The following is a 13,479-nucleotide window of genomic DNA, read 5'->3' as shown; positions in this document are numbered from 1 at the left end:
GCTGAATTATGTCGCCGCGCCGTGAAATAAGAGATACTTCTTCAGTAATAATGGGTTCTCCCGTTCTTTCGAGACGACGTGTAGCTAGTAAGCGTCGTGCTCAACCTAATCATTAAGCACGATTGTCGGCGTCAGTGGCGTACGCAGGATGGCAATTCTGAAGGGGGGAGGTAAAAAACGCCAAGAAAAATCAGTAAAAACAGCAAAACAAAACACAGAGAATAAATTTATAGAAACGGCGATGTACAAAAGAAAAAGTCAAAGCAAAGACTGTATTCGAATTAGAAAAAAACTTTCGCACAATGTTGTACTCTACATAACTTTCCGATTGTTTTGCTCATTTCTTTCCGCAGCCATATTGCAAAATGGCAGATCGTCGTTGTGACGGTATACATGGAAGCCGCGTGTGGTCGGCTCGAATAGATTGTGACACAGGAATAATTATCGGCAGTCATTATTTGCTAATAGGCATCGTTAGTGAGACCGTTCGTTTCCTCTTCCCCCAAATGGAAAATTTTTCGGGCTCAGCCCCCTCGACCCTCCTTTCCCCCTCCCCAAAACAAAAAGAGACAGGAGACAGGCTGCTGTAGAGTGTCACATAAGATGAAGCCGTGCAGCGCTATGCTGCCTTTCCGGCCATCATAATGTTCGTTTTCGTTGCACTTACAGGTGCAACTTTTTCCCCAGGCTAACTAATTACCGGCTTTATATATAGACTTTTGAAGGAAAGTGGAAGTTTTATTCCTGTGTCCGTCTCTGTGAGCATATTAAGCGCAACTTCCCTTCAAAAATACAAAAACTGCGCGCCAAAGACAAGACTACTACAAAGGGTACAGGACGGCGCAGATCTGCGTCTCCTTTGTACTAGCTGTTGTCTTTGACGCGCAGTTTTTGTAGCGTGAGCTAGACTGGCCGAGGTTGAGCAGTTTCGCGTGGCTCCTGGAGAGCCGTGCTGCGCATGCGCGAGGAGCAGTGACGTCACACGGCGCACAGAACGTTGCTCGCTGCCCGGCGTCTCTCACACAACCCACGCGCCCAGCGTCTTCGCCGACCTCCGTTCCGCACGTGGCGACCCGGTCCACTTTGATCATGCGAGGGTGGCCGGGTGGGGAACTGATGGCTCGTGCGTCGCAGCAACACCGGCGTGCGCCTGTGGAACCAGCTTAGCTCTGGGGCGATTGGTGACGCTGCCCCGGAGCCGCTTGATAAATATACGAGTATCACATAATGCATATACCGTGTGTGTGTGTCATTAAGGCAGCGGTAAGCATGATAATCTAGCTAATCCTATACAACCGGGAAACCTAAGAATAACCAGCTGAACCTTAGCTCGCGCTACGTATATCGTGGCATACCCGAGTTAAGACACTGCTAATTTTCCTATTCTTAGAATGCAGTACCAACTAGCCCAACAACATGCTTTACTTCAAAAGAATGTTACACCAACTAGCCGTATACATCAAGCTTTACTGAACTTATATATACAAGTCTTTAAGCGACGACTGAAGCGTCACCTTCGCTGGGCGACATACTTCGTTTCGCGGCTAGTCACTCAGCTCGCAGTGCAAAAAGAATGAACGGGAAAAAAGGGAGAACGACAACACGGATGCAACGACCTGAAAAATGTGATAAGCGTCAGTTGTGCTCGCTGTTGGCTATGTTGAAGTTGGCAGCTGCTCGTACGGCCGCAGGTGCACGCCGCAATTCCTCTGGCAGTATGGACATGATTATGCGGGCTCATGGAGGCCGAAGAAATACAGACCCCGAAATTACGGACGGGTCGTAGCATTAAAAAAAAAAAAAAAAAACGACGACAGCAGCAGTACTTCCGTCATTTTTGAAATGTTAGAGAGGTTAACGTTGTTGGATTATTTTAGCCATGGCGTGTAAAAGAGCAACTGTGTTGTTTGAAGAGCCTTAACAGAGAGATACAAAAGCAACAAAATAAAGGCGCTTCCACTAAGTTTGTTTTTAAATTGTTTAGTGGCATATATATTCCTTTTGGTTATATTCACTGGCCCACAACGTTTCCCTGAATACTAACCAAAGCGCTATTTTTGTTCATTAGTGTCTGGAAAAACAAGTTCGACATCAGGAACCAGCAATTTGGCAGGGAGGGGAGCGAGATATGATAATGATAACAATAATCATCATCATTTTCATAATTGAATGACACACCCCCAGTCAAATAAACCAGTTAATAGGCAAGCGAAAATATCCTGCGCCGTGTCCTCCCTGTAACTGAACCTACAACCTTCCGTGTCGCAGCCTTCCGCCAGCCGGCTGCAAGCCCTTTAGAGTGTCTGTCAGATCTCAAAAAACAATAATTATTATAATAATATCCAGATTCGTAGCAATTACCTCGCTGAGGTCCGTGCGATGCCAATCCTCAATCGAGGTGAAAATTTTGGACGGGACAAACCCACACACCGGTCCCACCATATGCTTAGCGTTGGAAGTACAGTCGGTAAAACTATTTTCTATAACACGGCTTTTTGAACTTGCGGCCCTCTGCGGTGTTGGCTGCGAAATAATTTAGAGAAAATTAGTACAACATTCTGAAGTCCACGTCGATCACTTCAGTCCGCAGCACTTGTTTGGGAAGTGTCCGTCATCACATTCCAGATATATCCAGTTGGAGTACAGAAATCTAAACTTTTACGGCCCTTACATTTTGGCTGCCACAGGGCAAAGCCGACTTTTCCGACTTCTCTCAATTGTCGTGATATTCCTAACTGCGTCCCTCTTGCATTGCAGCAATTCGAGTACTCAAGGTCCGGAAACCCCACCAGGCAATGCCTGGAGGAATGCCTTGCTTCCCTGGAATGTGCCAAGTATGGTACGTGTGCCCGTTACATTTCGCCATCACGATGAATCAGGCACGGGCTGCGGAGAGCGCAGGAGCGGTTTCATTTATTCGAACTGCGCCCCGTCATCACTAGTCCTTTAGTCCTTACACGAAACTGTTCACCTCTACCCCCTGCGTTCCGGGGGGATACCAGAGCATGAAAATGTCCGCGGACAGAACGCGTCCGCGAGCAGAAATCTGGGGCGGTATTCTCGTAACTGTCCCTTTTGAAAACGTCCCTTTCGCGTCCCTTTCATCGTGACGTACTTCCGGTTAAGCAGTGGGCCTTTGATTCAAATAGCGTAATTGTTCTTGCAAACGCATTTTAAAGAACTGAAACCCTATCAGAGTATCGTTTATGTGTTTATTGTTCCGCGAGCAAACCGCGACGAAAAATCGTCTGCTCCAAATCGTCTGCTCCGAGTAGCTACGGCTCGTAGCTCCGCCGTGCTTGCATGGCGTCACATTCGGGTGTTCGCTTTTAGCCAATCAGGGCTCGCTCAAAAGGGACACTTTTGAAAGGGACACAAAAGGGACAAAACACGGGAATACCGCCCCTGGTTAAAGAGGCGGGGAGAGAGTGTGGCGTCGGCTCTTCATTAGAGCCAGGGAGAGGGGAAAAGGGGGCCCGGTCAATCGTGTTTCCTTTTGTGAATGTGTGGCAACCCATCGAAACCGAAACAGCTCACTAGGTAATGCGCGGCCATTTGAATGGTTCGTCCCGCCATTTATTTTTGTTTTGCAGGGCACCTATAGTGGGGTACACGTTAAGAACGGCAACGGAAGTTGCCGCTGTGCCTCATCCCCGCAGCCGGATGTTACTCCGCGTGGCGCAAGTGTGCGTTACCGGGAATATTTTGAACACGGCACAAGCCGTTTCCGTGATTTTTTTTTTTACTTAATGTGCTTATAAACTACTGCAGCGACCACAAACTACGTAAGAAAATGCAGACGATATCACGCATTCATTGCAACCTCCTTTCAAAACGCGCGCGCCCGTTGACATCCGGGTACGGCGCTTATGCGGAGTGGTACCGTACACGAGCTATTGCCGTTCTTAACTTGTTCCTGAGTATAGAACAGATTATCTTAAATGACGGTGCTTAACTTGTTCCCGAGTATGGAACGAATTATCTTAAACGACCATGAAACCGGCAGGGGAGAGTGAGGGCGTTATCGCTTTGTGTGCACTGTACGCACGCGCACTTTACGCACAGGTGCGCGGAAGTTGCTCTTTTCAGTGGCTGCAGGTATGGTACCCTCCAATGCTGTTAGATGGAGAGCTATGCTTTCAAAAATAAAGGGGGGGGGGGGGCTGTTTTTTTCGGCACTGGCGCATTTTGAAGACAGGGACACGTCCAAACGAAAGCCCACATACAGCATCTTTTAATGAGGGAACATCAGTTAACTATGTTGGTGGAAAATCCGGCATCCATGGCACAGAAAATGGCTGAAGGGCGGTAATCATTGGGGGCAACGCACGGCACACATAATTGCCGAATGATCAAAGGATAAAAACGAGTCAACAAATTCTAGAGAGATTTGTCAGCTAAGCTCCTTTGATAAAAAAAAAAACTCAATGAATACGGTAGCAAATTGGGTAAAATTTGCGCTGAGTGGAATTCAACCCAGGGTCCTGCGGAATGCGAAAGGAGTGGGAAGCTTGCGGACCACCCATGTCTGTTGACTGTAGTCTGATGACTGTACTAAAGGTGAACCCACTCGAAAGGGTTCTGGCCTTCGACTTAGAAATATGTGTTACATGCTACATGTGTAACTCAGTACTCCAAGAGAAATTCGATCATGGTAATTACACCAGCAGAAATTTGGTAGCAAATCACACAACAAAGAACGGAAAAACAAAACAAGAAGGATGGAAGAAGGCTTAACTCTCCTTTCCTATCCACACTTTGCTGAAACTGTCTGCAATGTGGACATGCACTTGAATTCGAGTGCAAGATTAGGTTCTTGTTTCGCGACTTAAACATTGATGTAAAAGCACTCAGAAACACGCCAGAAGCTCGAACGATCCGCAAGCACTGTTATCAACTAGAAGTCAACGGGTCAACCCCTTATCGTAATATGCACGGCCACGCGCGTTCACTGTTCCGGAAGTGTTGGTCGGCAGCCCCGGCGGCAATAAGCTGCAGACCTGGAGATAAACACCTCATTTGAAGAGGAGAACAAACGCGCGTGTTTTACAAGCGTGAGTGGCGTAACGGTAGCGCTTCCATGTACCAGGTCGCGAGGCACCACTGCGATAAAGCTCTTGAGTCTTTTGCAAGTTGGTTGGCGGCGACAGATAACTTCCCTTTTATAGAGCCCAGAAAACGCAATATATCCAGGACACTCACTTTTCGGTGCCTATCTCTGAGTGCAAACGCGGGATCTCAGCCACAGCGATATCACAGTGTCGAATCGAAGAGGCATTACGGCGTCCGGGGGATGTTGCTCAAGGGAAACAAGAATTGAGATACATCGCTCTGAGGAAGGCTGGAGAGGTTCGAAGCACTTACTGGCGGTTGCTGCACACATGTCACCTGAGGTTCGCTTAGAAGGATGTGTGGCAATAAGTAAGGGCACAATTAAAGCGGCAACGCAAGATAGCGGCTTGTACAACTTACGGCTTGCACAGAAGCTCCGCTGTTAATAACTTCGAGATGTTGTGAGCGTACACTGCATGACTGCTGCACACTGCACGCGCAGATGTAGGTTTCATGCCCTCCCTGATGGCATGTCCGTCGTGCTGGCGGTAGGTTAAAACGTGTTCGTCCACCGCCCAAATGCGAACTTTCCGTCAGTGGTCGAGCGGACGGCAACGGTCTAATTAGTGTCGTATGATGGCCGCCATGGGAGCTGTCATAGTCACAGTTGAGACATACTGCTCCAATCCAGTGCAGCAATTGTCGCTGGTGTCGTTTCGCAACTGCAAGTGATCAGCCTGCCTTGATTGGAGCAGTATGTCTTGATTCGACGCAACCGGCCAAACCGCTTCCGCTCACCAAATAGCCAGCGTCACTATAAATAATTAACAGTGACTCTGGCCACTCAGTGAGCGGAAACGGTTGGTCCGTTTGGGTAAAGTCAACTATGACTGCTCCCGGGGCGGCCATCCTGCGACACTAATTAGACCGTTGCCGAGCGGACTGGGTTAATGTGCCACACAGACAGTAAGACGTCTACGACGCGGAGGGAAACAGACAGCTCAATGTTTATCGCCTAGAATACATCTCGAGTCCTTCAAAGTTCCGGTGGGCTAAGTTCTACTTGCTCGATCGCAAATTACAAACGTGTTTTATTCCGCGCATTTCGTGTACGGCGTCCAGCTTCGCAGGGCATCGTTCTTCACAGAGTGGAAGGGCACTAATCGTTTTTGCTTTGTTTTCCTGCAAGATCATTGTACGAAAGCAAAAACAGCACGCATCGAAGCTGCTTAATTACAGTGTAACTTGTGAATAAAAAATAATTATCGTACTGCTATTAGATGATAGCCAAGGTAAACGGCCTTGCGCGTTTCCCCCACCCTCAAATGGGGAAATTTCGTGAAGCGCGCCAGTGCCTGCCACACGAGCCCATATTTATTACATTCGAAACTGATTCGAAACTGCAGAGGGCATGCTATGATTCCGATAACGTTTCGCAACTCAATAGTGAAATAACGACAACACAGAAATACCTGAAACTCGGCCCGAACGTAGAGTCGTCCTAGAGACGTCGACCAAGGTTGTATATTATTTTGCATACACACAAGCACGCAAACTACCCACTGGGTGTCTGTAATTGAGCCCACGGGGAAATATTAACGTCAACATGAAATAACAACTAATAATAAGAGTGTTACAGTTGGCTCGCTTATAGAATTAACTTGGCGGCAAAATGAGGTAGAATTTGTTTCAACATATGCACACTGGAATGCGAGCCGCAGCTCGCATTCCAGTGCGGATATGGGCGCCTTTATAAAACTGGGTCCCCAAAATTGGTGTCGCAAAACACGCCGAGAAACCAGCAGGTTTGGCAATGGATACTATGCATATAAAACACTACAGATAGCATCTTTCTGCCATTCTCATTTCATTAGCGTATAGAAGTCAGAAAAAAAAATTGCAGTAACTCCCAAGTCATGATTGTCAGACAAATGCGTAGGCCCTTAAGCTCTGCACTGCGCCCCGTTAAAGTTGGCTTTACTACTATAAACAAATGTATTGCGGGAAAGACATTAATTTCGGGAGTAATATGTATATGACTAAAGCTTGAGTTTGCGTTAGTTGGTTGTACATGTCAGAGAAAACAGAGCAGGGACGAGAACGAGAGACAGTAAAAAGTTGGCTGGCGATTACGATACTCCCTAATGCGATATTTAGGCGCAGCAGCAGTGCGCTGAGGCAGCACTCACTCGCGGGTTCTCTCGGCGGCAGCGAAGATGAGCCTCTGCGTCGGCGGCTCATAGTGCGTCTCACGAAGGGATTGCGAACTTCGTTTTAAGCAGGGATCACACATCATAGTCACGCACACGCCCCCTTCACGTTTTCGCCCCAGCGTCGCGCCGTCGAAGTTCTCGTGCGGGCACAGCACACTGCCCCCTCCCGTTCCCCACCGCACACTTTCGGAGAGCGCTGGCGCCGGCACGGTGAACCGCCCTCCCCTCCCAATTTCTCGACACTATCCTGCTTTTCTTTCTTTCACCGTTCGATTTTTCTTTCACTCGTCGGTCTTGCCATCGTTCACTCGGTTACGACGGCGACGGGGCTTAGCCTAGAGACGGCTGCCACAGGGCTGCGCCCTAAAAGTCCCTGCGCTGTTTTTCCCGATAACTAATGTATGCATTTTGATATCGAAGATTAAAGTCTTTTTTAAACTCCTCCGTAAACGCCCCATGTGTCGCAGAAAGCACCGAGGTAAGACCATGAACGAGAGCTGCCGTTTTAATGTGGCAGGGGACGTCTCTTACCCATTTTTGCAATTTCCGACACCATGTATCCGAATAAAGCGCTATGCTTCGAGCTCTGTTAAAGTCGGCTTCACTACTGTACTCATATGCATTGCTGGAATACATATTTCCAGGGGCAATTTGGGCAATCTCACGGGAAAATATGAAGGCTCTGGGGAATTTTGTTAATAGCTTTCGAATGTGCGCCGAGAACGCGACACATGAAGCATTGCGGGCGGACAATTCGGTTTTATCGTTGAGTCTTCATAAAATGCTTACGCACCTAAAACGTTACAGTGGTGTATACGGAAAAGGCAACGTAGGGGTAGGTTAAGGGGATTCTATAGAAATCATCATCGTCATATTTTATTTCCTTAAAGACCCCAGAAGGGTTATTACATAAGGATATACAGGGTGGATATACAGGGTATCAAAACATTTGCCACACAAGGGCACAAGGGGTTGATACACAGGATATAAAAAACTTTTGCTACATAAGGGGCGTATACAAGGTATAAAACATTGCTACATAGGGGTAGATATAGTGGGTATAAGTACATTGCCAGGTCTCACTGACAGACGACTGGTTACATTTTTAGTGAAAGTTGATGGGCAGGTGATTGTGACGCCGTGCTTTGAGAGGTCGTTCCAGCCCTTCACAGCACGAAGAAAGAAGGAAGCGGAGAATTGGTAGCAGTTTTAGCGCGGTAACGGGAAACCTGGAGGGGGTGGCTGGTGCGGTGCGAAATGTACGTCGGGGCGATGACGTATGGTGGATGGTTGAGGGGCGAATGAAACAGCTTGTGAAACAAGGAAAGAGTGGCTATGCGGCGTCGAAGGGAAAGTGGTTGTAATCCAGATTGGGCTTTGAAGGATGAAACACTGATGTCATAAGAATATAACGAATGTATGAATCGGGCTGAACGATTTTGAATTGATTTGAGGTCATTGATTGCAGTGCTGCATTACTTTAATGAGCCTGTTCCGTGCGCGCACCGACCCTGCATTCCTCTTTTCTTGATGTCCCACCCGCATTAGATGGATTATCTAGAAATTGAGTTGAGAAGCACAGCAACAGCCCAGCCACGGTCACTTTTAACTTCGGAGCAGTTGTAGGTCCAGCCGTTTCGTCAGTACGCTGAAGGTCTTGAGTCAGGCAGGGGTAGGAGCTGTTAGGAGCAGGAGCAGTGGTAGGAGCCGGCGGCTCTGCAGAAACCGGTTCCCAGACCACTCCATAGAGGGCGCAGTGGTCTCGCAGCCTAAAGCGTGGACACGCAGTGGTTAAGGAAGACTAGAAGGCAAACGATGAAATACGGAAACAACAGCGGAGAACCCAAAACAGCCAAGGCAACCAAAAAAGAGGCAAGGCAGATTGAAACGAATAAATGGAGAAAAAAAAATGGCAGCTAAAACGTCGTTACATATGGTACAGGGCGGAGAAATTGGACGTCAGGAAGGAAAACTTCTACAATTTCCAGGGGCAGTGCTTTGCTTTTTGTGTCTAGAGCAGGATGCTTGCGAACTAAGAGCTTTGTGGGGAAGTATTCACAAAATGATGGGGTATGCGTGGTCTGCGGAAAAGAAACAGAAGCTATGCGGCACATGGTGTTAGAATGCGAGGGTATCCATCCAAAACTACATGAGGGAAATATTCAACTTCCAGAAGCCCTAGAATTTAAGGGTAGCACAGAGGGAGTTGACTTCAGGGCTGTCGAGGCGTCGAAAAGAAGATTAGTATGCTGGTGGACGAAAAGCAGAGAGGGGAATGTTGCCTAGGACAGTTACCACCTGTAACAGAAAAAAAAGTATTTTGTGCCTGCCCTAAGCAGCGATAGTATTAAACCAAGAGTATAAAACATAGGTATATTAGTTTTTTTTGGTAAGATGGCACATCATCACCCCGCTACAAATGGTAAATAATAGCAATCATCATCATCATCGCAGGTTCCTCTCCTTCCCGCTAGGGGAGAGACAGGAGAGGGAGCCTCCCGCCGCTGACGTTTAACTGCCGATTCCTTTGCGTGAACCGTAGAATTTGCGTGGAGACGGCGCTGCCGTTCTCGGGCGAGCTCCCGTTTACTTTCGAACCGACACAAGGGAAACGCAGCTACCTTGTTTCAGCAGATATCACACTGAATGAAACTGGGTTTAGCTTTTTTTTTCTCTGCGTCGCAATGCTGTTAGGTGCTTCCAGAACGTTTTCTGCGTGCGTGTTGAAACCAGGTTACGCTGACCGTGAGAATCTTCGTCCCACTGGAACCTTTTGTGGTCCTCTAAATTGATTTGATTGACGCAACGCAGGCGATGAGGCGCGCCGTAGTGGAGGACTCCGGGTTAATTTTGACCACCTGGGGATCTTTAACGTGCGCCGAAAGCTCGTACACACGGGCGTTCTTGCTTTTCGGCTCCATCAGAAAAGCGGCCACCGCTGCCGGGAATTGAACCCGCGACTTCGTGCTCAGCAGCGTAACGCCTTAGCCACTGAGCCACCGCAGCGGGTAGTGGTCCTCTAGAGGTGTCCGCACAGTCGTCTAAGCATATGCGAGATTTTAAGCGAAGCCTATATGGCTAGGGTTACGTGCATTCTTCACGTCTGCAAACAAAGACTCCCTAGCCTTGACGTGCATTTGACTTGACTGTAGGGTTTAACGCGCCGACGCAACGCAGGCGATGAGGCGCGCCGTAGTGGAGGGCTCCGGATTAATTTTGACCACCTGGGGATCTTTAACGTGCGCCGAAATCTCGTACACACGGGTGTTTTTGCTTTTCGCCTCCATCAGAAAAGCGGCCGCCGCGGCCGGGAATCGAACCCGCGACCTTGTGCTCAGCAGCGCAACGCCTTAGCCACTGAGCCACCGCGGCGGGTCTTGACGTGCATTTGAAGCGCCAGTTGTAAAACGAACGCCTCGGTATGTGTCCCCTCATGTTTCAAACGGCCAATGGTGCCCTCGCAGTTGTAGATCACACCGGGATGTTTTCTTTTTTTCATGATGTGTATATGAGAGGTACAACGGCTTTAAAATAGTGAAGCTTTTTTTCTTTTGAATTAAAACCCAATTGCTCTTTCATCATTCGCTTTGCAGCATTGACCTACTCTTCAGGCCTGGCAGCAACGCACAACCTGACCCATCTTCTCAGCCCGGGGGACCACATTATTACGTTCGACGACGTATACGGCGGTAAGCCATTTGCGGATTAGGCACTAAACAAGCATGCCTGAGCAGCGTACATTTAGCTGCATATAACTGCTGCTGTTCTGATAGCACGCCAATGCCTTTTGTTCTCTCTCTTTTCTTATAGGCACGAACCGGCTGTTCAGGAACCTCCTGGAGCCACGGGGCTTCGAATTGAGCTTTATCGACCTCACGGACATCAAGAAACTGAAAGCAGCCTTGAAGCCAAACACCAAGGTACGGGCTATCGTCGGATGCATCGAAATATCATGTTTGATGCATGTCGTAGGAGGTGTGCATTATTGCTGACATCGCCGTAAGTTGGGGAATTTACAATCCCGAGAGGGGGCGAAGCAGGCGGTCGCTTCTTGTGGCACATCAAAGGTGGCACATCTTGTGGCACATCTTGTGACACATCAAATTCTCCTGGCCGCAGGTGACACCATGCCCTGTCCGCTTACAAAGCACTCAGTCGTCGAGCGGTCAATCCCGGCATTTCGAAACGTAATAAAAAAGTGCTCTGTGAACATGAAGGTGAAAAAAATCAATTCGAAAATCTCGCTCCCTCAGCTGATCTTTAGTGTTTGAGCACCAGGAATAGTGAATGTGCCACCTTCGTTCCAGAACTCTTCTTCACTGACCGAAGTGTTGTTCTTACGTTCCACATTTTAAGACGTAAGCATAAATGCCCTGAGCAGCTTTTTACTCTCAGACTGCAGTTTGTACAAGATGTGCAATATATGTTTAACAGTTCTGTGGAATCTCGCGTATACCATATACGTTCGGCGTATACGCCACACATATCTGCGACGATGCCGTCGTCTTCAGCGTGGCGTGACTCTGCTGTGAATTTTTGTGGCCATAAGCTATAGCTAACTGGTATCCGTTTTGGTATTTCTCTTTTTTTCTGCATTTCAAAGCTGATTTGGCTGGAAACTCCGAGCAACCCGACTATGAAAGTGGTCGACATCAAGGCCGTCTGCAAGGCTGTCAAAAAAAGAGGCCAGGCAATCATAGCCGTCGACAATACCTTCATGTCTGCGTACTTCCAGGTTCGTACATGCTGTCCCCAAAACATTCCTAATGCCGAGTGTAGAAAGAGACGAGAACTAAAACGTGCATGTTTTAGTTGTCGTATCTTTCTACGACACTGGCAAGACATGTTTTGCAAGGGTAGTCGAACTCGTCCACTTTTATTTAAATCGCCTTCTCTTCACTTCTGCAGAAGCCCATACTACTTGGCGCTGATGTTTCCATGCACTCGCTGACCAAATACATGAATGGTAAGTGCCAGGATGTGCCAAGTGTTGCGCGATTGCTATTCGCATGACCGCTGTCGGTTCCTGTTAGCTGGCTATGTAAGCTGCTATCAAGTTAATTTATCAAGTGAATTATAATTGGTACAGGGTATACCTTCACTCAGCGCATGCGTCTTTCTTTTTTTCAAACTGCGAGAGCGTTAACATTCGAAAAAAGTTAACCGTGCTCGTTTTATTGCCAGTGTCAGACAGCCGTTCGGCCTTCAAGCACTTCTACCGAGATCGCACGTTTTTTTTTTTTTTTTCCCTGCTATTTTCCCTATTCCCTAGTATATTTCTTTAGGGGCGCTGGAAAGCACAACCGGCCCTTGCGTGAACATGCAACTTCAATTTTTTTTCAAACTGTGCGAGTACGTTAGCAGTGGGACAAAGTTAACAACCGTGCTCGTTTTATTAGGAGTGTCAGGCAGCCGTTCAGCCTTCAAGCACTTGTATACCAAGATCGCACGTTTTTCCCTGATATTTTCCGTATTCCCTGGTATATTTCCCTATATTCCCTAGTATAGGCACTTTGAGCGGGCAGTTAGAGGCTCTGGATAGCACAACCTGCCCTTGCGTGAACATGCAACTGCTGCACCGTGTTGGGCGATACCATATCATCGCGCACGTGCATGTTGACCACAGCAGTCCTCATTTCGCTGACACAATACGAAGCACTCAAGGGTGGTGCGTGTGGAAATAGTTGTGCTATCACTTTTCACTCGCATATTCCATCGTTAATGCACATGCTTATTATGTGCACGGCTGCACCATTCCTCTTTACAGGGGAGCTTATTGGGACCTCACGCACATTAACACGCTTTGCAGCAAGCCACATTTATCCACACGTCTTTGAAGCCAGGTCGCTGACACTTTATTTATAAAGAGCTTTTATTGCAAAAATACGATATTTCAAACACACATTCCTACCACATCTTTTTTTTACAAAGCTATAGCTTTCCCATAATTGTCACTTTGAATCTTTCAAGCAAGGACCCTGTCATTTCATGCAACCCTGTCATGCAAAGGACAACTGCAATGACCTCTTGAAAACCTTATTTTCGTATAGTCCGCCTTAAAAACACCGCAAAATGAAAAATTTGACAGCTGAAATATACGCATGCACGTTGCTAACAATCAGCGGAAATCGGCGATTTTGAAAACGAAAGTGAGAAGAGCGCGGCCATTACGGTCAGGCTGAAGTGGCGTTGCAGCCGGCGAGCGAGCGCCCGC

At 47.8% G+C, this 13,479-nt stretch overlaps 1 protein-coding gene across 2 annotated transcripts in view; it reads left to right on the top strand.

The window, feature by feature from the left end:
• Window positions 1-13,479, top strand: part of LOC144162754 (cystathionine gamma-lyase-like) — a 34,928-nt gene that overhangs the window by 3,944 nt on the left and 17,505 nt on the right. For both annotated transcript variants that reach the window (XM_077693398.1, XM_077693399.1), the window contains exons 2-6: window positions 2,758-2,839; window positions 10,859-10,954; window positions 11,076-11,185; window positions 11,869-12,000; window positions 12,174-12,231. In XM_077693398.1, the coding sequence (XP_077549524.1) occupies window positions 2,758-2,839; window positions 10,859-10,954; window positions 11,076-11,185; window positions 11,869-12,000; window positions 12,174-12,231 (478 nt within the window). The remainder of the gene's footprint in view (window positions 1-2,757; window positions 2,840-10,858; window positions 10,955-11,075; window positions 11,186-11,868; window positions 12,001-12,173; window positions 12,232-13,479) is intronic.

This window comes from Haemaphysalis longicornis, unplaced genomic scaffold, assembly GCF_048455015.1.
Source record: "Haemaphysalis longicornis isolate Haplotype H1 unplaced genomic scaffold, Haemaphysalis longicornis Haplotype H1 scaffold_12, whole genome shotgun sequence".
NCBI lineage: Eukaryota > Metazoa > Arthropoda > Arachnida > Ixodida > Ixodidae > Haemaphysalis > Haemaphysalis longicornis.
This window is presented reverse-complemented; position numbering and strand designations above follow the sequence as displayed.